General features: G+C 41.1%; 1 protein-coding gene across 1 annotated transcript in view; it reads right to left on the bottom strand.

Moving 5' to 3' along the window:
• DNAH6 (dynein axonemal heavy chain 6) overlaps positions 1-21,428 on the bottom strand; it is a 381,781-nt gene that overhangs the window by 9,693 nt on the left and 350,660 nt on the right. Inside the window, exons 69-75 of the mRNA XM_053587707.1 lie at positions 15,234-15,353; positions 14,210-14,331; positions 9,024-9,153; positions 6,614-6,741; positions 2,992-3,177; positions 2,403-2,475; positions 1,410-1,561 (exon numbers count right to left, since the gene is read on the bottom strand). Of these exons, the coding sequence (XP_053443682.1) occupies positions 1,410-1,561; positions 2,403-2,475; positions 2,992-3,177; positions 6,614-6,741; positions 9,024-9,153; positions 14,210-14,331; positions 15,234-15,353 (911 nt within the window). The remainder of the gene's footprint in view (positions 1-1,409; positions 1,562-2,402; positions 2,476-2,991; positions 3,178-6,613; positions 6,742-9,023; positions 9,154-14,209; positions 14,332-15,233; positions 15,354-21,428) is intronic.

Genomic DNA, 21,428 nt, shown 5'->3' with positions numbered 1-21,428 from the left:
TTTTCTGGGAAACAGGGTAGGTCTTAAACTCTTAGTGGGCTCACAATCCCCTGTAGGAAATGTTATAATGTAGATTTCTGGGCCCCAGCCTAAAGCTTCTGATTCAGTAGGTCTGGAATGGGGCCTTGGAATTGCATTTTGATCAAGTTCCCAGGTGATGTTGGTGCTGTTGATCTGGAGGTCCCCACTTTGAGAACCACTGCACCAGGGGAGTGAATTACATAGTAAACAGCTTGAACTGCTTCCTTAGCACATTCCTATTGTTTTTTAATGTGTTTATAGTTATAAAATGTATGAAGTGAATATATCAATTCTGCTAAGAGGCAGCTGAATGAATGACATAAATTTAGCTTATGATGATATTTATTGTGGGTGTACTGAGTGCTGTTCACATGAAATTTGCTGTTCTATTCATGCTGCACTACAGCTCTGAAGTTGGTGACATCGGCCCCGCTTTGCAGATGAGAACACTGAGGTTCCCATGATACGTTAGCAATATGTAGTGGTCTAGCACACACAACTGGTGAGGGGCGAGTCAGGCAAACTCAGACTTATCTGATTCTGAAACCCTTGTTTTCAACCTCTTGCTACCTTGCCTCTGCAAGATAGAGAAATTTACTAGGGGTATCTTTTTTTTTTTTGTAGAGACAGAGTCTCACTTTATGGCCCTCGGTAGAGTGCCGTGGCCTCACACAGCTCACAGCAACCTCCAGCTCCTGGGCTAAAGTGATTCTCTTGCCTCAGCCTTCCAAGTAGCTGGGACTACAGGCGCCCGCCACAATGCCCAGCTATTTTTTGGTTGCAGTTCAGCCGGGGCCGGGTTTGAACCCGCCACCCTCGGTATATGGGGCCGGCGCCTTACCGACTGAGCCACAGGTGCCGCCCAGGGGGTATCTTAAAGAAAATAGTACTGCTTAAAAAGTATTTCTATAAGTCAGACTTATTTTATTTTTTTATTGACAGAGTCTCACTATGTTGCCCTTGGTAGAGTGCCATGGCATCACAGCTCACAGCAACCTCAGACTCTGGGGCTTAAGTGATTCTCTTGCCTCAGTCTCCCAAGTAGCTGGGACTACAGGTGCCCGCCACAGTGCCTGGCTATTCTTTGTTGCAGTTGTCATTGTTGTTTAGCTGGCCTGGACCAGTTTTGAACCTGTCAGCCTCGGTGTATGTGGTTGGTGCCTTAACCACTGTGCCATGGGCACCGAGCCAAGTCAGACTGATTTGGGCTGTTCCCATCTAGTTGTTGCTAATTGAGGAGGAGCTTATCCGGGGGATGTGATTACCATCCTGCCTTTTCTGCTCTTGCAAATGGTAGGTGGTAGGGGAGTGGGGAATGGGAGATTGGCTGAAATTTTCAACGACAGTGGGATAGAGTCTACTTTGCTGTACAGTCACATGGATAATACCTCCAGGTCCATGGGCAGTTCTTGTCCAAACTGCACTGTCTTGGCGGCTTCTATCACTGCAGCTTGATCCCGATAGGCAGGAATCATGTTGTACTTGAAATTCAGCTCATCTATAGGTAAATTATATTTCCGAGCATGATTTTGAAGAGTTCCTGTACATAAGAAAACCAGAAAACTGGGTCCTCCAAACAACACTGCTACTCCGTAACCACTGGCCTTCATCACCCCAACCGGGCTGGCTTAGTGTTAGAGAGCTTCCTCTCCATACAGAAGACCCAGCTGTTAACACCTTGATCTGAGTTAGTTCACAGAGACAGGAAGCCTGTGGGTCAAGTGAGAGGTAAGGACCCAAGGAGTGTCTAGGTTCTGGCCGTGGGTAGGAAGAGAGGGAAGGAGGCCAAGTCTGAAGCACATTGCCCTGCAGTGAGGGGCAAACCTGTGGGGAAGTTTCAGGGCCCAATCTCACAACTGCACACCTTGTCTAACTTGTTTTAGATGGGCTGTTTATTAGAGATTAAGAATGAGACAGATTAAGGCCCAGGCTAATTAGTCTCTAGTAGCCCAAAGACCTTGGTCCCCTCTGGCGCTTTCTAGCCAGTTTCTCTAAGGGCTGATGGAGGAACATCAAGAGTATTTCTTAGAGGAAAGGAAGCTGATCAGAGCTGGAGCCTGAGCTGGGGAAGAGCGTTGGTGCGCTTGAGCATGGGTCACACGGGGAACTGAGGCACACACTGTGCATTCGCAGAGGCAGGAATGCCTGCACTTAAGGAATCTGAGGGGACAGGGATTAGGTTGCTGGGGAACATCAGCTATTTCTATTAACCTTTTTCTCCCCAAAGGCAAGGAAGAGCAAGATGTTGCTGGACTGCCCTATGACCAGCAGCCCCATTGTTAGGCCATTAGCTCCCATGCCTTTTCCCCAGCTCCTAGAAGCCCTGTGTCCACCAAATTGTTATCTTCCCATGGGGATTTTCCCAGGAAGAGGACCGGTACCTGTTAGAAATCCTTGAGGAAAGAAGAAACCAGAGATCCAATAGGATTTGGGCTGTCCTCTTTTGAGCCACAACTGAAGAAGAAACAACATATCATGATACACTTTGATACTTTGCTTTTGAGATGGACACTTTGTCTTCTAAATCAAAGTCTTACTTTGAAGGGCCTCTCAGTGGGCAGGGTCTGACCAGCCTGAGTCAGTCACCATCCCCATTTTGCTGCCCTCTGTTCCCTTCCCGAGCCACCAGCCCCATGACTGCTGGTGCTGTTACAGGGCGTAGGTAAGAGGGAGATGGCAGCAAAGTCACAAGGCTGTTTGGACCCATCTCTTACTGGTTAGTACTGCATAATGGGGTCCCATGAACTATAGCTGAAACCCCAAGGATGGCCTGGAATTAACATGGAATCTGGAGATAAGGGCCTAGGGCAAATGACATAATCAGTGTATGACTTTCAAAGTGATAACCTTCTGGAAGCTTCTGTCTCTCTGGGCTCAGACTATCAACAGTTGTCGGTCAGAGCTTCCTAGAGACTTTAAGGCACTATACCGTCAGACTCATTCAAACCCCAAAGAAGCAAATTCTCTTACATCTACAAATGCAGTTCTCAGAATAAGGTCTTTGACCCATGATCCCAGTGGCTTCAGAGATGGGTAGGCTGTGTTGGACCAGAGAGAGGGAACCTGGTTGTTGAGGAAACTGTTGTACACTTTTTCCATTTCTTCAGACATCACCACAAATCCAGCAATGGCTTTGTCAAGTGTTTCCAGAGAAATCTGAAAGAACAAGAAAAGGATTGTTGTCCTTACAGACATAATTATCAGGTGTTAATGACACTCATTCATGGCAGCAGGTGCTACCGTGGTTGAAGGCCTGCTTGCTGGGTTTCATCTTCTCTTCACACCATCTGTTGGGCCGGATCCTCTAATATTCTATGCATTTTTATAGCATGTGACCATAGAGTGTAACGCTTGGGGGATGGGGGTTCAGGCAGTTAATAGCAGAATCCAACACAGTGGAAAGAAAGGAAGGAGGAATGTCCTTGAAGTCTGGAGAAATGGATGCAAGAAATGACACTGTCCAGCTCTCCTCCAAGCCAAAGGAAAAATAGACCTGCTAGTGATTTGGGAATCACAGGTGTGGGAAGTTGAGGTGGGAGTAAGAACCACCTTATGCCACTGGCCAGGTCTGCCTAGGGCATGTTGCCAGTCCCCAGAGTTAGAGCAGAAAGGGAAGATTTTTTAGATGAGACCAATCTTTTGGCTGACGTCAGGGGATCTTCTTGCACTGGAAATACTTCCTTAAACATAGCCCTTCTCCACTCTGCCTCTCGACATAAGACAGTGGCAGGCAGTAGTCCTGGGAGATTCTGGGCTGGCAGCAGAGCACAGGGTGATATATGCCAACATCTACAACACAGGGGAGCATATAGATGGGTTATTGGTCTCATGGGTTCCAGTTTTGTGAACATTGCCATATAATGGGAACTTATAATAGGAAGATATTGGCGGCAAGATCTATGTTGATTAAACAACCAAATGAGTCTTGAGACCACGTGCACATAGTCCTAGAGTCAGGCAATGTGTGGATGAAATAAGGCTAGTCATCTTTTCATTCTTTTGTAAATCTATTCCTTGGTCCCCTCCTCCCCTTGCCTCTTTTCATAAGAGGCAGTGGTGAAAAAAAGAAGAGTATAAGTTCAACATGTTGAAATTCTGAAGAACCTCTTGCAGCAGAGTGTAGAAAGGAGGCCTCAGCCAGGGTCAAGAACAGACCTCATCTTAGACACCAGAAATGGAAAAAGTTAGCAGAGACTTATCTAAAATGCAGGGAGGACTATCAAATGACAGATAGAAGGATAAGACCTTCCAGGATCTTCAAGGTCTGCTTAAAGAAGGAGAAGGTTACAGTACAGTTGGGTCTCCTACAGCTGTGTTAAATGGGAGAGAGTGCACTTCAAATGCTTTCCTTTTCCCGCAGCTAGAAGCCTAAACAACAGGTGACTTTGTCATTGTCAGGGCTGCCCCGTCTCAAGTTCTGTAACTATCTGGGTAAGAGTGAGCTCCTAGGATGGCCATTCCTGAGCCCCCTGGTTGCTGCCACCTTCCCTCGGCTTTTTTGTTGTCACTATGATGCTGGCTGGCTGTTCCCAAGGGGAAATGAAGGCAAGGCTGGGAACAAAGCCAGGGCAGGGTGGAACTAGGCCTTGAGGTCTAGGACTAGAGGACAAGGAGGGTCCTAGTGCAGGCTCTGCATGGATGCCTGGCCCTTCCTCCAAGGGGGGTCTGGGCTGTGATTCCTGATAGCCCTGCAGGTTGGCTTTCCCAGGGCTCCTCTCCTTATCCTTTTATTAGGTGAATTCCTTTGTTAGTGGTAGAGTTTGTTTGACTAGAAGAAGTGACTATAGGGAGACCTGAGACCCACTTTCATTCACTTGTACATTCAAACATTCATGGAAGATATAGTATGTCAGTTACTAAGAAAAGAGAAATGACTAATATACCAGTTCCCTTCTTTTCAAGTTCTTTGTCAGAGTAGACATACTCATGGGGAGATAATTACAAAAAATTTAGCAAGTACAGTTATGGACACAGATACCTGAAATTATGAAGCCCCAAGGAGGGGTTCCTAAGTCATCTGGTGGTGAAGGGAAGGGCTGTTGTTCCAGAAAGATGTTATGGAGGGAGTGATGTTTGGACTTCCTATCTTTAAGTAGGTGAAAAGTCATAATGTAGAAAAGGCAAGAGATGAGTAGCATCCATCTCTTCTTCTTCTTCAGAATAATAGTGCCCCCTCGGTGTTGCTGGGCACATAGCACTCCAACTAGAGGCTACATTTCCCAGCCACCCATGTAGCAGGCGTGTGGCCATGTGACCAGGTTTTGGCTAATGGGATATAAGAAGAAAAAGTATCTACTGCTCCTAGATCACATTTTTATAAGAAATCTGCCTTTTCTTGGCCCTCTCTTTTCTACTTTCCACTGGCTGGCAAAAATGGACCAGCTGCCTTGGACCTAGAGATGAAAGTTACCTGTCAAAGCTGGAGGATCCAACTTGCTCATTACCTGGATGAGCTCCCAAAGAAGGATAAACTACCTGGCCTAGCCAGGGCTTCCTCTGGGATGCTGGGGGAGAGTAAAGGGAGTTTCCATCTGGTTTTGGACTGTATTATGGGGGTCTTTATCATAGCAGCTTACTTTGTACTCTGATTCATTTGATATAGAAGGTGTTAAGCCCCAGTCTGGCTACCTGGCCTGCTGACCTTGGTGTATACCTGACTAGATGCCATAGTTCCAAAATGAGGACTTCACATATTCAGCTGACCCAGGGCCCATCTAATCAGCAAGCAGCCAAGCAGCAATGTTTGAAGACTTTGCTTTCCTAATAGGGGACAGAAATGGTCTTTGGTTTTAAAAGATGGTCCAGTTCTCCCTGAATCTTATCCCCAGGCTTTGACTCAGGACTAGGAATTTGGTGCCCTGCTTAGAAGTAACACCTTTCCTATTAATGCTCAATACTTGCTCTCTAATAGTTTTAATTTTTCTTTTATCAAATTTTTGCACAAAGAAACTAGGAAGTCCTTTGACTATCATTATAAATCAAGGGAATACAGAGAGAAAGTGTCTGTGAACCTAAGGCAAAGGATCAAAGAGTTGTTTGCAGATTTTAGTTGCATTGAAATCATGGGGGAAGACGGATGTACTCCCAGGCCCTACCTCAAGAAATCTGAACTCAGTAGGTCTGGAGTGGGATCAAAGGATCCGCTTTGAACACACACCATAGGGGATTCTAATGTAGGCATTTTGTGGCCCCCACATGGAGAAATTCTGGTTTTCGTAGTCTTGCTTCACAACATTACTGAATACATACTAGACATCAGCAACAAGCACTGATTCTCTGTTCATGAAGTGCCTTGGTCCCCGATCAATTTCTAGTGCATCAGTGGTAATTCTGAGGGTGTAAATTAGGATGAAGAGGAGACTGACGACTTGTAGTGTTATGCATCCACTCTATCATTATTAGAAAATGGGAATATAGACCTGTTAGAGGAGGATATATTGAATTTTAGACAACCTGGGTTTGAAGAGTTGGTAGTATATCTAAATGGAAAAGTTGAAGTGACAAAAAGTCTAAGCACACTCATATTACTGTATAGTAAGTTCTCTATAAAGCTCTGACACCCAGTAGCAATGCTGGACAGGAGCTCTCATACGTGGATTAACTTCAGCAGGTTGTTAAACCGGTCCACTTCCTGTCCAAGAACCGTGGTCAAGGAGTTCAAGCGTCCCTGGGGATCCTTGATGAAAAGGCTCTCAGAAGCACCCTCCATTTCCAATTTTTCTGAAACACAATGAGCCAGTTTCTCAGGTCAGTCATTACTGATTTCTGGTCTCAGAACATCACTACCATAATGTGCTTATCTTCACATTTTTCTAAAGCTAAGTTTCACTCATTATTTACTCCAGATACACAGGGCTTAAATGCAACAACATTTCTCCAATTTAGAACACTTTAGTGATTAACCTGTGTTCATATAGGAGCAATCACAGAAAATCAGACTTAAATTTATGCACGTGAATGGGAATGTATCTATATGTATAACATACGTATATATGCCTGCATATACATATTTGTTTTTTAAAATAATAAGCAGAGCATTTCATTTCTTACCTTAAAGTGTGTTCACTGGGGTATTTTCATCTTCTCTGTCAGTGTGAGTCCTGATGTGGGGTGGGGAGTAGGTGCTTGATTGCTTAAGTAAGATGACAGGGAAACCAGCTATGCTAATGTAGAAGGAAGTTGTGAACTGGAAACAGGAAAGAGAAGCCTGCTCTTTTTCATTCTGGGTGACTGGCAGGAGGAGGAGGGAAGACGATGAAGTGGGAGGTCAGTAGGGCTCAATCTGCATATTTGCTGAGGAGTTTGTCTGAAACATCTCCATGGTGGACCAGGAGACTTGGCAAGAAGGCATGGGAAGGTGAGTCCAGCTTTGGCTGAATAAGAGCCCTGAAGACATCAGTGGCAAATGCTAGCAGGACACAGGTGCTACTCAGTAGACAAGGGACATTCCAGAGACCAGAGGGGCCAAGGAGCCCGAGTCTTCCCCTTTCCATAAAGGCGTGTAAGGCTCGCTCTTCCCTGTACACCTGCATTGCATCTGGGAGAAGAGGGGTTGGGGTTGGGAGACTGAGAGAAGTGAGACACTTGGTGTTTAACCCAAGTTAGTTAATGAGCATTATTCAAAAGGTCATGGTTCAGTCTGGATGGAAGATTTAGCTCTTTTTTTCCCCTATAATCTACCAAATGGAGACTTAGATGAAGAACCACATGAGTTATAAAAGATGAAAGAACTGGCTTTTCCTTGCACATCGGAGGAAACTATAAATGAACAAGTGGTGATGGCGTGTGTGTGTGTGAGTGAGTGTGTGTGTAAAATTTGTTCTTAAACACTCACATTTTGGCTACTGGAGAAAATTTCCTCAGCAGTGATAGTCCAATTTTTTGGGTCTTTTGGGTCCACAGAGATGTGGTCATGCATCCCTGGCTTTTGCTTCTACCATTCGCCTCAGGCTATTCCAAACCCTCAGTTCTTTTGTTCAGTCAATTGTATCCCTGCTCCCTCAGTCTCAGAAGATTATAGCATTTCACAGTAAAAGTATAAGCTTTATGAAGCTTGGAAAATGAAAACAAAACCCTCCTAGGTGTCAATGGGACTGTACTTAAAAAGTACACTATCTCTCGAGCCACCCCTTCTCCACCCAGTCCTCCATCTTGTATTTATTGGTTAAAGTGCTTCCTAAAATAACTGACTCAGTTTGCTTCATCAACAGAACTCTCTCCCCAACTAGATATTCTTCTGAGGCCTGTTCCTAGGAGGCAGATAATTGGCTTCTGAAATCACATCTCATTTTCTTCTAGGGGTTTTAAGAACATCCAGAGGACTCAGTCACTGTTTTTTTAGCCTCAATTTTCATTTTTCTATAATGATATTTCTTCTATGGTTCTTCCAACCAAGAAAAATAGATTAAGAAATTTAAATCTACTGCCAATCTAAGAAAAGTGTGAAAGTGCAACTTGTAACCATTCAGGAAGATAACTCACCAGAAAACAAGGTGAAAATAATTTAGTTGTTTCTTCTGAGTGAAGAAAAATTGAAATGGATTCTAGAGCAGGACTGTTCAATAGAATTTTTACAATAATGAAAATGTTCCTTAGCTGAGCTGTTCAATAAGGGAGCACTAGAAATGTGACAAGTACAGCTGAGGAACTGAATTTTAAATTTTATTTAATTTAAATTTAAGGAGCCATGTGTGGCTAGTGGCTATTGTCTTGGGCAGTGCAGTTCTAAGACATCACAATAATGAAGCCAAAGGAAGCACAGGAAAAAAGCTGGTTGAAGTTACATTCAATTGGGCCAGAACCCATTTGTTCTCCCAGCTTCTGGCATTTGAGACATCAGGACATTGTAAGCTTCTAGTCCAAAAATGGAGAGCTCCAATGTTAGAAGAGCTCTCCAGGCAGAGCCTATTCAATGAGCAGGCTAGACACTTGCTTTTTGTCCAGTTCTGTGAGTTTATTCCTAAAATTCTCATTGTATACAGATTCCAGCAATTATTTATTACCTGGAACCCTGGTCCGGACAGAAGCAACAAGTTCTTGAACAATTTCATCATTGCTTTTCCCCTCACCACCAGAAGATGACCTTGGCTGAACCTCAAGTATGGTGTTGATTAATGTGCTGGTCTCTTTGTACTAGAAGGGCAGTAAGAGACAGAACAGTGAAGACTCAAATTCTCAAAACATAATTTTGCAGTACATGTAATTTACTTACAGAAAGAAAGGCAAGTCTCAAAACCAAGAATATTTATTTATTTTGTTGTGGTAAAAGTGCCTAACATGCGATCTACCCTCTTAACAAATTTTTAAGTGTATGATAACAGTGCCGCTGACTGTAGGTACAATGTACAGAAGAACTCTGGAGCTTATTCATCTTGCTCCACCGCAACTCTATGCCTGTTAATTAGTAACTCCTCATTCCTTCCTCCCCCACCTCTGGCAATTGCCATTCCACTTTTTGATTCTGTGAACTTGACTATTTCAGATAACTTCATGAAAGTTGAATCATGCAATATTTGTATTTCTGTGATTGGCTTAAGGAGATTTTATTTTTTATGTTGAAGCTAGAGTTGGTAAAATGTAGTCATTGAAAATGTCCAATAGAGAGTTTTCACTATTACATGTAAAAAATTTTTGTTGAACAGTAGTATAAATGTACTTAATGTCACTGAACCATATGTTTAAAAATGGTCAGAATGGTACATTATATGTTATATATATTTTACTACAACAAAAAACAGTTAAATTTTTTTTAGCTAATCAGTTAAAAGGTAGTTGCAAAAATGAGGAATAAATCATCAGAACACAGTTTCAGGTCATATTTATATTTACATAACATTTTCTCAATTAGAAAAGTATTAAGGATTATTATAGAAAATTTGGAAAACAAAAAATGCATAATTCGTACTTTTTAGAGATAATTAATTATAATTAAATACAGTTTAATTATTCATAATTAAATGTAATTAAATAAAAATATTTAATTTACTCTCACTTAGACATTTTGTCTATGTGCATACAGTTTACACAATTGAACTCATAATTTATGTCATATTCATTCTTTTTTCAGTATCATGAGCCTTTTTTCATACAATCAAAAAAATCCTAACTATGCCTTTAAGTGACTATCAGACCCTTTGTGGTATGAATGTACTATAATTAATATAGTTATTTATCTACATTTTGGACATTTCTAGTTTTTTGATTTTTTTTTTTTTTTTTGAGATAGAGTCTCACTATGTTACCCTCGGGAGAGTGCCAAGGTGTCACAGCTCATAGCAATCTTAAACTTCTGGGCTCAAGCAATTCTCCTGCCTCAGCCTCCCAAGTAGCTGGGACCACAGGCGCCTGCCACAATGCCCAGCCACTTTTTTGTTGCAGTTGTTATCATTGTTTAGCTGGCCCAGGTTAGGTTTGAACCCACCAGCCTGGGTGTATGTGGTCGGCACTGTAACCACTGTGCTATAGGCGTCAAGCCTAGTTTTTTTTTTTTTTTTTTTAATCTGATTAGATCTTTAGAATAGAATATTTGTATACGAATTTCATCTGCTATCTTTAAATTTTTTAAATGACAGATTATGGAAGCATTGCTATAGTTTCTAAAAACACTATATCAATTATGCTCTCAACAATAGTGTATCAGAGGGCTTGTGTTTCTGTGTCTTTGCAAGAATTAATATTATTACAGAATCTTTTTCAATTTAATAGATAAAAAATAGCTTCTCATTTTTTGAACTTCTTTGAGGATTAGTAGATTTAAACATTTGGAAAAACATGTTCATTAGCCATGATTTTTAGTATTTTGTAAATTATTAATTTATGAAAGATATGTTCATAATAAGGAGAGTTAACTTTTCTAGTTTATTTTTAATGTTTTGGTTTGCCTTTTATTAATGAAAAAAAAATTTATTTTGAGACAGAGTCTTATTCTCGCTCTGGGTAGAGTGCAATGGTGTTATCATAGCTCACAACAACCTCCAACTCCTAGGCTCAAGTGATTCCTCTTGCCTCAGCCTCCTGAGAAGCTGGGACAACAGATGCCTGCAACAACACCTGGCTATTTTTTTTATTTTTAGTAGAGATAGGGTTTTATTTTGCTCAGGCTGGTCTAGAACTCCTGAGCTGAAGCAATCCACCCATCTCGGCCTCCTGGAGTGCTGGGATTATAGACATGTGCCACTGCACATGGTTATTTATTTATTTATTTTTTGTAGAGACAGAATCTCACTTTATTGCCCTCAGTAGAATGCCATGGTGTCACACAGCTCACAGCAACCTTCAACTCCTGGGCTTAGGCGGTTCTCCTGCCTCAGCCTCCTGAGTAGCTGGGACTACAGGCGCCCGCCACAACACCCGGCTATTTTTTTGTTGCAGTTTGGCCGGGGCTGGGTTTGAACCCGCCACCCTCGGTATATGGGGCCGGTGCCCTACCCACTGAGCCACAGGCGCCACCCAGGCACCCGGTTTTTTATAACCTTTTTGATATAGTCACATCTATTGGCTCTTTTTAATGTGATTTATTTTTCCATTGTTTTTCAAGTTTGAAAATTTTTATTTCAGGGTCACTTTTGACATATTCATTAGGTCCTAAACACAAGTATGAAGTTATTTACTTAATGCTATACTTAAATAGTTTGGTTTATTTGCTCAGTGCCAGTCACTTAATATTATAACTTTTTCATTTCAGTTCTTGACATTTTGTGGGTTGTAATGAACTTGGGACATTTAGTGCAGCCAGCCTAGTATTGTTATACTTCCTATGATAGTGAGCTAGAGAATTCTAGTTCAGACCAACTCCGAGTTCTCTCTTTAGTGAAGACTACATTCTCCCTCATCCTTGCAGTTGGGTAGGTCACATAACCCAAAACAACTGTAGGAAAGAGAAGGAATAACGGATGAAGTGAACACAAATCACGTGGGTCTCAGGTGAAGGGTGGCAGAATATGCCAACCCAAAACATGCCATTTAGACCTCAAGATTACTTTGAGAAAAGGCAAATTGGAAAAGCAGTAGATGAAAAGAAGGGTATTCTAATCTCCCTTTTTCCTGAAAACAGGAGATAAATACTGCCATGTGAAAGATGCCTTCCCTTTACAAAGACACATTCTTTGATGGAGAGTTACAGCCAAGAGAATTCTGTACAAAAACACCTTGTTAAAATAATTCTTATCTTCCTTTAGCCCTCCCACCTAATTTAGTTACTTTTCCACAATGGCCTCTTTTTGTTCAATCTGATAAAAAGCACAACTTCTTTGGGTCTTCATTTCTTTATGAGTATTATGCAAAACTTATATTGAATGTGCATGCTTTTCTCCTGTTAATCTCTCTTACGTCAGTTTAATTCTCAGGCCCAGGCTGGCCCCCATGGGGACAGAGATAGAGTTTTGCCTCTCTAATGCCCTCTCTCCTGTGTGGGCTTGGCTGTTTCTCCCTACATAGCCTTCATTCTTTCTTATGGCAGAAGAGCTTCTTCTATGTGGCAGATGGGAGGGGGTGGGTGTGTCCAGGACAAGGACACAGACAGCTGCTGATATACAGTATGCTGGGCAGGGGTTAGAGGGGACAGAGAAAGCACCACACCCCTGCCCCCAGCCCCTGAACACATTATCTCAGGAAAAGGTTCTGTTTAGTTCACATGGGTCATGTGTGCACTCCTTGGACCAATTGGAGTGGCCAAGGGAGGGAGTGCTTTTCTATACTAATGGTCTTTTCTATAATAATTTAAAATCATTCACCTGATTCAGAATTTTATAATCATCTTCTAATGTTTCAGGGGAAAAATATTTTTTCAGTGTGAAGGTATCTTTGATCCCAGGTGTGTGTAACTCTACCTCCACATGTAACTTTTGGCCAAGCCTGATCACACGTCTACCTCTATGGAGATAGAAAGTGGTTGGAAAGCTTATCAAAATTTCATGGAATGGGGAGGATGGAGTTTCCCCAAAGGAGAGAGATGGGAGTGAGGCATAGACTAACCGGAATCATGGAGAAAGGGAGGCTAGACAGGAAAACGTACCAGGGCTCACTAGATACTTGCTATCTCAGTTATTCTGAAACCACTGGAAAAGATTTAAAAAGACACTGCAGGTACCCACCACCAAGAAGTTTACCCATCAACAATGCTGTCCTCACAGGATGCAGTAAGCCTTCCCATATCCACACTGCCCTAGTCCTTCACTCACCCTCCCCGCCTCCCTCCAGAGCAGATAGTCAGAAACAAACATTGACAGTAGGGTTAGCCATTATTTTTTCCTCCTGAAAATAGAATAAGCAAAAACAAGATGCATTATTACTCCCAGCTGAATGGCAAAGTGATCTTAATACCAGAGAACATGAAATAAGGTGTTAGAACCTTGACCTCTTGATGCTCTTTCTGGAGGTTCCACTGTTGTTTTGCCTGGGTTCCTTGATGTCTAGGCAGAATTCACCCTCTGACACTTACAGGGACAAAGTTTAGGTTGAACAGAAAGATGGTTCCCCTCAGGTTCATGAAACCAAATTTAGTTCCCGACATTTAGAGTTTTCCAGAGCCCGTAGGGACACACCCCATTTCATGGCTTCAGTTCACTTGCAGATGCCTGCGCTTGGCAGATGATGGAAGTGGAAGGGTACACAGTGCCCAGGTCATGGGAAGCCGTGAGTGCCATGCTGAGGAGCTTGGACTACCCTTAGGTAATAGTGCAACATCAGGAGGTCTACAGAGAGGAGTAAAATAATCCAGTTTGCTCTGTGACCATGCTTTTAACAAACAATGCTTTGTCTGCTTTGCACATTTGTTACTGTATTTTAAAATCTAATCATGTGTAGATCCTTGACTTTTGTATAATGAGACAAATGTGCCCAGCATGGAAGGAAATGGGCAAAAGAGAAGGGGCTGTGTTCTCATCCAAAGCCCCATGCTATGGATGGACCACGAGTAGGTAGGTTATGGACCAGGCAGAAAGCCTGAGGATGGAGGGGTTGGCCAGAGGAGAGGCAGGGAAAGTACACGGTGATTCTAGGATTCTGTGAAGGATCTGTAAGGAACAGGCTCAGCTGGAACCAAAGGGAAACAATGTCAAAGGGAAACAATGATCTTATTTGTTTATTTGGGAATTTTATAATAAAATTTACAGGGACAGTGAGGTGATTACTGATATTTTGAATTTATATTCACAACAAAGTATATATTTTAAGTTTAAAGGCCACATACCTGGAAAACTAGGTTGGCATTTTCATGCATTCCAAAAATTTCTGGGTCATCTATCAAAGGCAGATTTTCAATGTAGTCCTTAAACTCCTGTAGGTTGTCAGCCTTGGGTGCAAAATAGATGCCTGTTATTAAAAAAAAGCACAGAAGATAAATATGTCTTAAACAGACCGGCTTTGATTGCCAAGTCTGGCTCTTCTCTGTCTGGTTCAGATGGTGGCTGCAACCACTGCCTCATGCAGAAGAGGGGATTGTGTTTTTCTAAACTTCCTGGCTTTCATTGCTATGTCTAGTTTTGTTTCCTTTTCTTGAGGCCTTGAGCGTCTGTTATTGTGTTAACTTTTCAGGATCTCTCCTCCGAACATTTCAAAATTCTGAGAATCCAGGGATACGCCACTGAAAGGTGTGCCTCACTAAGGGCTCCAGATTTACGCTTTCACATTTGTTTGATAAACAACAATAACTCTCTCCAATTACCCAAACTAAAAGTTACATTTACAAAACATTGAGATATAGGGCTACTCAATTTTCTGTAGTGGTTTTAGGATATGCAGTTGAGTCTTATCAATTTTTAGGATCAGTCTCTTACCTATCAGTGGTAGGAGCTTTTATGAGTTCACTCTTTACTAATCAGATTGCTCTTTCCAGGGGGATGAACACTCAGGACCATTAATCTATTTGCTGTCTGACCCATAAGGAGCTATCACCAACTCACGAACCTGTTTTTTTACTCAACTTCCTGTAATGGCAATTTTCTTTGATTACTTTTAAAGTATACTAGAGTGTAACTTTGAAAACACATTTAGAAACAGTGCAATTGACCTTAAAGCAGAAATAATTCCAAGTGGTTACTGCACACCATGTATCTTTGTGCTCTACTGAACCAGCTCCAAAGGTCAAGTGTGTAGTTGGGGGAGAAGGGACTGGTTCTGAAGACTGGGCACAGACAGCCCCTGTGTGGAAAACTGAGATGCTGACAGTGGCTTCTTGACAAAAGCTTTTTCTATAATAATGAAAAATCATTCACCTGATTCAGAATATTTATAATCATCTTCTAATGTTTCAGGAGAAAAAAATTTTTTCAAGACAGTACGAAGGCATCTTTGATCCCAGGTATCTGTGACTCTACCTCCATATGTAATTTCACCTGAAAAGGAGTTTACATTTTAAAATATTACTGTTTTTTAAATTGATAAGCATACCCCATTTCTTTCTTTCTTTTTTTTTTTTTGAGACAGAGTCCCACTATGTTGCCCTCCGTAGAGTGCCATGGCATCACAGCTCACTGCAACCTCAAACTCTTGGGCTTAAGCAATTCTCTTGCGTCAGCCTCCCAAGTAGCTGAGACTACAGGCACCCGCCACAATGCCTGGCTATTTTTTGTTGTAGTTGTCATTGTTGTTTTAGCTGGCCCAGGCTGGATTCGAACCTGCCAACTTCAGTGTATGTGCTGGCAATGTAACCACTGTGCTATGGGCACTGAGCCAGCATACCCCATTTCTTTTTCTTTTTTTTTTGGTTGCAGTTTGGCTGGGGCTGGGTTTGAACCCACCACCCTTGGTATATGGGGCTGGCGCCCTACTCACTGAGCCACGTGCCGCCAGCATACCCCGTTTCAAACAGGCTTATTTATTTACCCACTTATTTAGTAGAGAAAATGAAAAGACCACATCAGAATTTCCTTCCACTCCCCACCCAAAGAGAATAAAAGTCAAATTTTAAAAAGCAGAACAAACAATATTTGCTATTTGTACTGTACCCCAGGTAATTTACAGAAACTGAAGCCACTGAGCTCTATTTACACGTCTCTTTCTTCTTCTCTTCTTGCTTTGAAATACTGATTTTTGAGTATGTATTCTAAAACATACACACTTTCCATAAAACAGTGGTTCTTTTTTGAGCCAATGAGTAAAATGAAACCAAACACTCGTAGCAAGGCATTCAAAATCCTTATCAATTATTGCTAGCAAGCTAGGGAGGAAAGATAGATCCAGGTGAAAGAGACAACTTGCCCCATAGACATTATGTTATGGAGAATGAAAACTTCCTGGTATCCTATCTTTTGTTCCACAGAGAAGTTACTTTCAGCATGTTCCATTGTGAACCCAAAATTATGGGCAGGAAGGAAATGTACTGGAATGATACCTATTGCTGATATAATCTTTTGGAAAAACTCCAGATCCACTGCTACAATTCACCAGTCATCACTATAGTGTTCCCAGAAGGATTTCACCTATGATACTGATGTTGCCAACTTCGGAATCCTCCGTTGATCCAGTCTCATGTCCTTCTCTTCCATTATGTCAGAAAGATTTTTTTTTTCATTCTCTCTCAAGCTGAGATTACTGGTTGAGAGAAAGTTATTTCACTTTTTAGAATCTCAGTATTTATTCCTTCCAAGATAGCAATGTCCTTACCTGCACATCCTCTAGGGATGCCTACTTTTTTCTTCTCATTGCCAGTCTCGTTGGATCAGCCCCTCAGGGAGAGGTGAGGTGGAAATAAGTACCAAAGCTGATAGTCAAGTTGGTGAAGCCCTGTATTAGCAATACCAAGATGGGAGGAAGAGATGCTCTGTGCCTTCTTGGGAATACTCTTCAGCTACTTCCTGGGAAGTCTTGAAACTCCCAAAGTTGGGTTAAATGTCTGGGGGTCCATCTAGTCTGGTCCTAACTTGAAGCGCCTCTTGAATTCTTGGAGCTAGATGTGAAGGTAAAGTTCAAGTCCAATTGCAAAAGGGAAAGGAGCTTGCCCTAAAGTGTATTGTTCTAAAAAAAAAAATGTATTGTTCTAAAAAATTTTTCTATAATAATTAAATATCTGCATTTTGCTGGGTGCAGCGGCTCTCTCCTGTAATCCTAGCACTCTGGGAAGCCAAGGCTGGTGGAGCTCAGCAGTTCTAGACCAATCTAAGCAATAGTGAAACCCCATCTCTAAAAAGAGCTGAGTGTTGTGGTGGGTGCCTGTAGTCCAGCTACTTGGGAGGCTGAGGCAAGGGGATCACTTAAGCCCAAGAGTCTGAGGTTGCTGTGAGCTGTGACACCACTGCATGACCTCAGCATCACTGTTTCTGTGGGTCTCATTGCAGACACTGCTATGGTGGCTTTGCCCATCTCTTCCTTTCTTATCCCCATGGGAAAGCTCAGGGACAGCACAATACAAACTGGATAGGATCCATCTCCTGCAGCACTCCCGGACTAATGCATTGCTATAACCTACATTATAAAATTTGAAGACTTTCCTCCAACCCCCCGAACATATTCCTCCTAAATATGTCATACTTAAAACCTCCTAAATATGTCTCTGTTTATTCTCTTCTGTCCAGTCTCCCTACTGGTATTGCTATGTCTTATGGCATCACCATACCCATATTGATTTATAATTGGTGTAGAAAAAACTACAACTTGTATAATTAATGTATACAAGTTGGTGAGTTTAGAATTATGTATATGCTTGTGTCACTGTCACCACAATCAAGGTGATAAACATATCCATCACCTCCAAATGTTTCTTTGTGTCTCCCACTGATTTTTGGGTGTCAGAACGCTTAACATGAAATTGACTTTTTTTTTTTTTTGAGACAGGCTCACTTTCTCACCCTCAGTAGAGCACCATGGCGTCACAGCTCAGAGCAACTTCAAACTCTTGGGCTTAAGCGATTCTCTTGGCTCAGCCTCCCAAGTAGCTGGGATTATAGGTGCCTGCCACAATACCAGGCTATTTTTAGAGATGAGGTCTCTGGCTTAGGCTGGTCTTGAACTTGTGACCCCAGGCAATCCACCCCCTTCAGCCTCCCAGAACTCTGCCTTAACAAATGTTTGAGTACACAATACCTTATTGTTAACTATAGGCACTACGTTGTACAACAAATCTTTGGAATTTACTCATCTTGTGTAACTATAACTTTTTTTTTTTTTTTTTTAACCCATTGAAGAACTCCACATTTTCCTCCTTGGCAGCTACCATTCCCTTGTCTACTTCTAGGCTTTTGACCATTTCAGATACCACATGTAAGTGGGATCTTGCAGTATTTGCCCTTCTGTGACTAAGCCATTTCACTTGGCATATCTTTTAGGTCCATCTATGTTGTCCTACAAATGGTAGAATTCCTTTCTTTTTAGGGATGAATAATACTCCATTTCACGTATATACCATACTTTCTCCATTCATATGTTGATGAACATTTGGGTTGTTTCTCTGTCTTGCTTATTGTGAATAATTTATTATCCCCATTACCTTTTGGTGAGCAGAGTCCATGTCATCTTTGATATCCAGCACTTTTTTTTTTTTGGAGACAGAGCCTCAAGCTGTCACCCTGGGTAGAGTGTCCTGGCATCACAGCTCACAGCAACCCCCAACTCCTGGGCTCAAGCGAGTCTCCTGCCTCTGCCTCCCAGGTAGCTGGGACTACAGGTGCCTGCCACAATACCGGACTATTTTTTGGTTGCAGCCGTCATTGTTGTTCGGCAGGCCCAGGCTGTATTCGAACCCGCCAACTCAGGTGTATGTGGCTGGCGCCTTAGCCACTTGAGCTACAGGACCCGCCAAGCCTGATATCCAGCATTTATCATAGCAGTACTAATCAATGTTTTCTGGATTAATCCATAGAAGAATGCTTAAAAAAACCCCGTCATTATCAAGTATCCCACCTAGATACAGCACTGTCTTTGTACTCCTATCTTTAAAATAAAATTAGCTTTAATGGGGTATAATTTAAAAAAATATAAAATTCACACACATTTATATGTATAATTCATTAGTTTTTAGTAAATTTACAGAGTTGTGCAACTAGTACCACGATATAATTTTAGAACATTTTCACCCCCCAAAGAAATCATATGCCCTTTTGCAGTCACCCTCCATTTCTACTCCCTGTATCACATGACCACTCATTAATTTTTTTGTCTCTATAACTTTGGCTTTTCTGGAAATTTCATACAAATAGAATTATATATATCGTCCTTTGTGCCTGGCTTCTTTTACTTGGCACAGTGTTTCTGAGGTTTAATTATATTGCAGCATATGTAGTACTTTATTTCTTTTTATGGCTGAATCATATTCCATTTATGGATATATCATATTTTATTTATCCATTAACCAGTTCATGGGCATTTTTGACTATTATGAATAATATTCTTGTGAACATTTTGTATAAGTTTTTGCATGGCTATGTTTTAATTTTTCTTTAGTCTATATCTAGGAGTAGAATTACTAGATCTTAGTCAACATTATTTAAAAACTTTTCCAGGGCGGTGCCTGTGGCTCAGTGAGTAGGGCGCCAGCCCCATATGCCAAGGGTGGTGGGTTCAAGCCCAACCCCAGCCAAAAACTGCAAAAAAAAAAAAAAAAAAAAAAAATAGCCAGACGTTGTGGCAGGGGCCTGTGGTCCCAGATACTTAGGAGGCTGAGGCAAGAGAATCACCTAAGCCCAAGAGCTGGAGGATGCTGTGAGCTGTGACGCCACGGCACTCTGCCAAGGGTGACAAAGTGAGACTAGGTCTCTAAAAATAAATAAAGATTAAAAAAAAATAAATAAAAATTTTTCCAAAGCAGAGACAATTTTACATCGCCACCAGCAGTGTACAATTTCTCAATGTATATGCCAATTTTTGTTACTGTCTTTTTTATTATAGCCATCCTATAGTGGGTATGAAGTGTTATCTCATTATGACTTCAATTTTGATTTCTCTAATGACTAATTAAACTTATTTTCATGTGCTTATTGGACATTTGCATGTCTTTTCTAGTGAAATGTCTATTCAAATAGAATATTTGTCCATTTTAAAATTGGGCTATCTTCTTGTTATTGAGTTGTAAGAGGTCTTGGTATACTTTGGATATAATCTCTTATGTGATATATGATTTGCAAGTATTTTCTCTCAGTCCGTGTCTTGCTTTTTTGCTCTTTTGAAGTGTGAAAGTTTTAAATAGTAATTAAGTCCAATTTATTTTTTTCCTCATGCTTCTTGTCTCCTGTCTAAGAAATCACCGCCCAAACCCAAAGTCACAAAGATTTGCCTCAAAAGTTTCTTCCAAGAGATTTGTAGTTTTACGTGGATCACTATGGAAGTTTGAGACACATTGTGTTATGGTCCATTATTTTGCTTCCAAGAAACGCAGTTGACAGCGTCCTTTCTGATCACCTGTGCAAGTTGCAACTTGCTTGGCTTATTGGGTTGCTGGGAGCGCTTCATTTGTTTTTGCCTATGCAGATTTTATGTTTCTTGATTTTTGTGTATCTCAAAACTTTTGTGATGACCCATGTATCTGTTACTTTTAGGTCTATCACCTAGTTTGAATCCATTTTTGTGTAGTGTGAGATAAGAGTCCAGATTTATCCTTTTGCAGATGGATATCCAATTGTTCCAGCATCACTTGTTGAAAAGACTATCCTTTCTTTATTGAATTATCAAGGCACCTTCATTGAAAATCAATTGGCCATAAATATAGGTCAGAATTTCTAGATTCTCAATTCTGTTCTATTGATTTGTATTTCTATTTTCATGCTGGTACCATAGTGTCTTGATTATTATAGCTTTGTACTAAGTTTTGAAGTTGGAAAATGTAACTCTTTTGACTTAATTCTTTTTTTTAAAGATTGTTTTTGCTATTTGAGATTCTTCACATCTTCATATAAATTTTATGATCAGCTTGTTCATTTCTGCCACATGCCAGCTGAGATTTTGATAGGAATTGCATTACATCTATAGATCAGTCTGGGAATATTTAAAATGTTAAAATATTGTGTCCCTCAATCTGTTGGAATAGATGTCTTCCCATTTATTTAGATAATCTTTAAATTTTTTTCTGTAATGCTCTGGCAGTTTCAGCACAAAAGCTTGCAATTTTTCAGTTAAATTTATTCCTAAGTACTTTTTTTGATGCTATTATGAATAAAATTTTAAAAAGATTTATTGCTCATGTATAGAAATGTACAACTTTGCTGAACTCATTTGTTATTTCTTGTTTTTTTGTGTGGGGTGCGTGTTAGGATTTTCTACATATAAGATTATGTTGTCTGTGAATAAAAGCAGGTTTACTTCTTCCACCCTAATCTAGGTGCTTTTTATTTCTTTTCCTTATCTAAGTTCCCTGGCTAGACTTCTAGCACAATGTTGAATAGACATAGTGAGAACCGATGCACCGATGCAGCCTTGTCTTATTCCTTTTCTATTCTTTTTAAATCTCAGTTATTCCACAGAAGTACAGATTGAGGCGACCT

The sequence above is a fragment of the Nycticebus coucang genome, chromosome 4, assembly GCF_027406575.1.
Source record: "Nycticebus coucang isolate mNycCou1 chromosome 4, mNycCou1.pri, whole genome shotgun sequence".
Taxonomy (NCBI): Eukaryota; Metazoa; Chordata; class Mammalia; order Primates; family Lorisidae; genus Nycticebus; species Nycticebus coucang.
The sequence above is the reverse complement of the archived record's forward strand: the minus strand, read 5'-3'. Positions and strand labels throughout refer to the sequence as shown.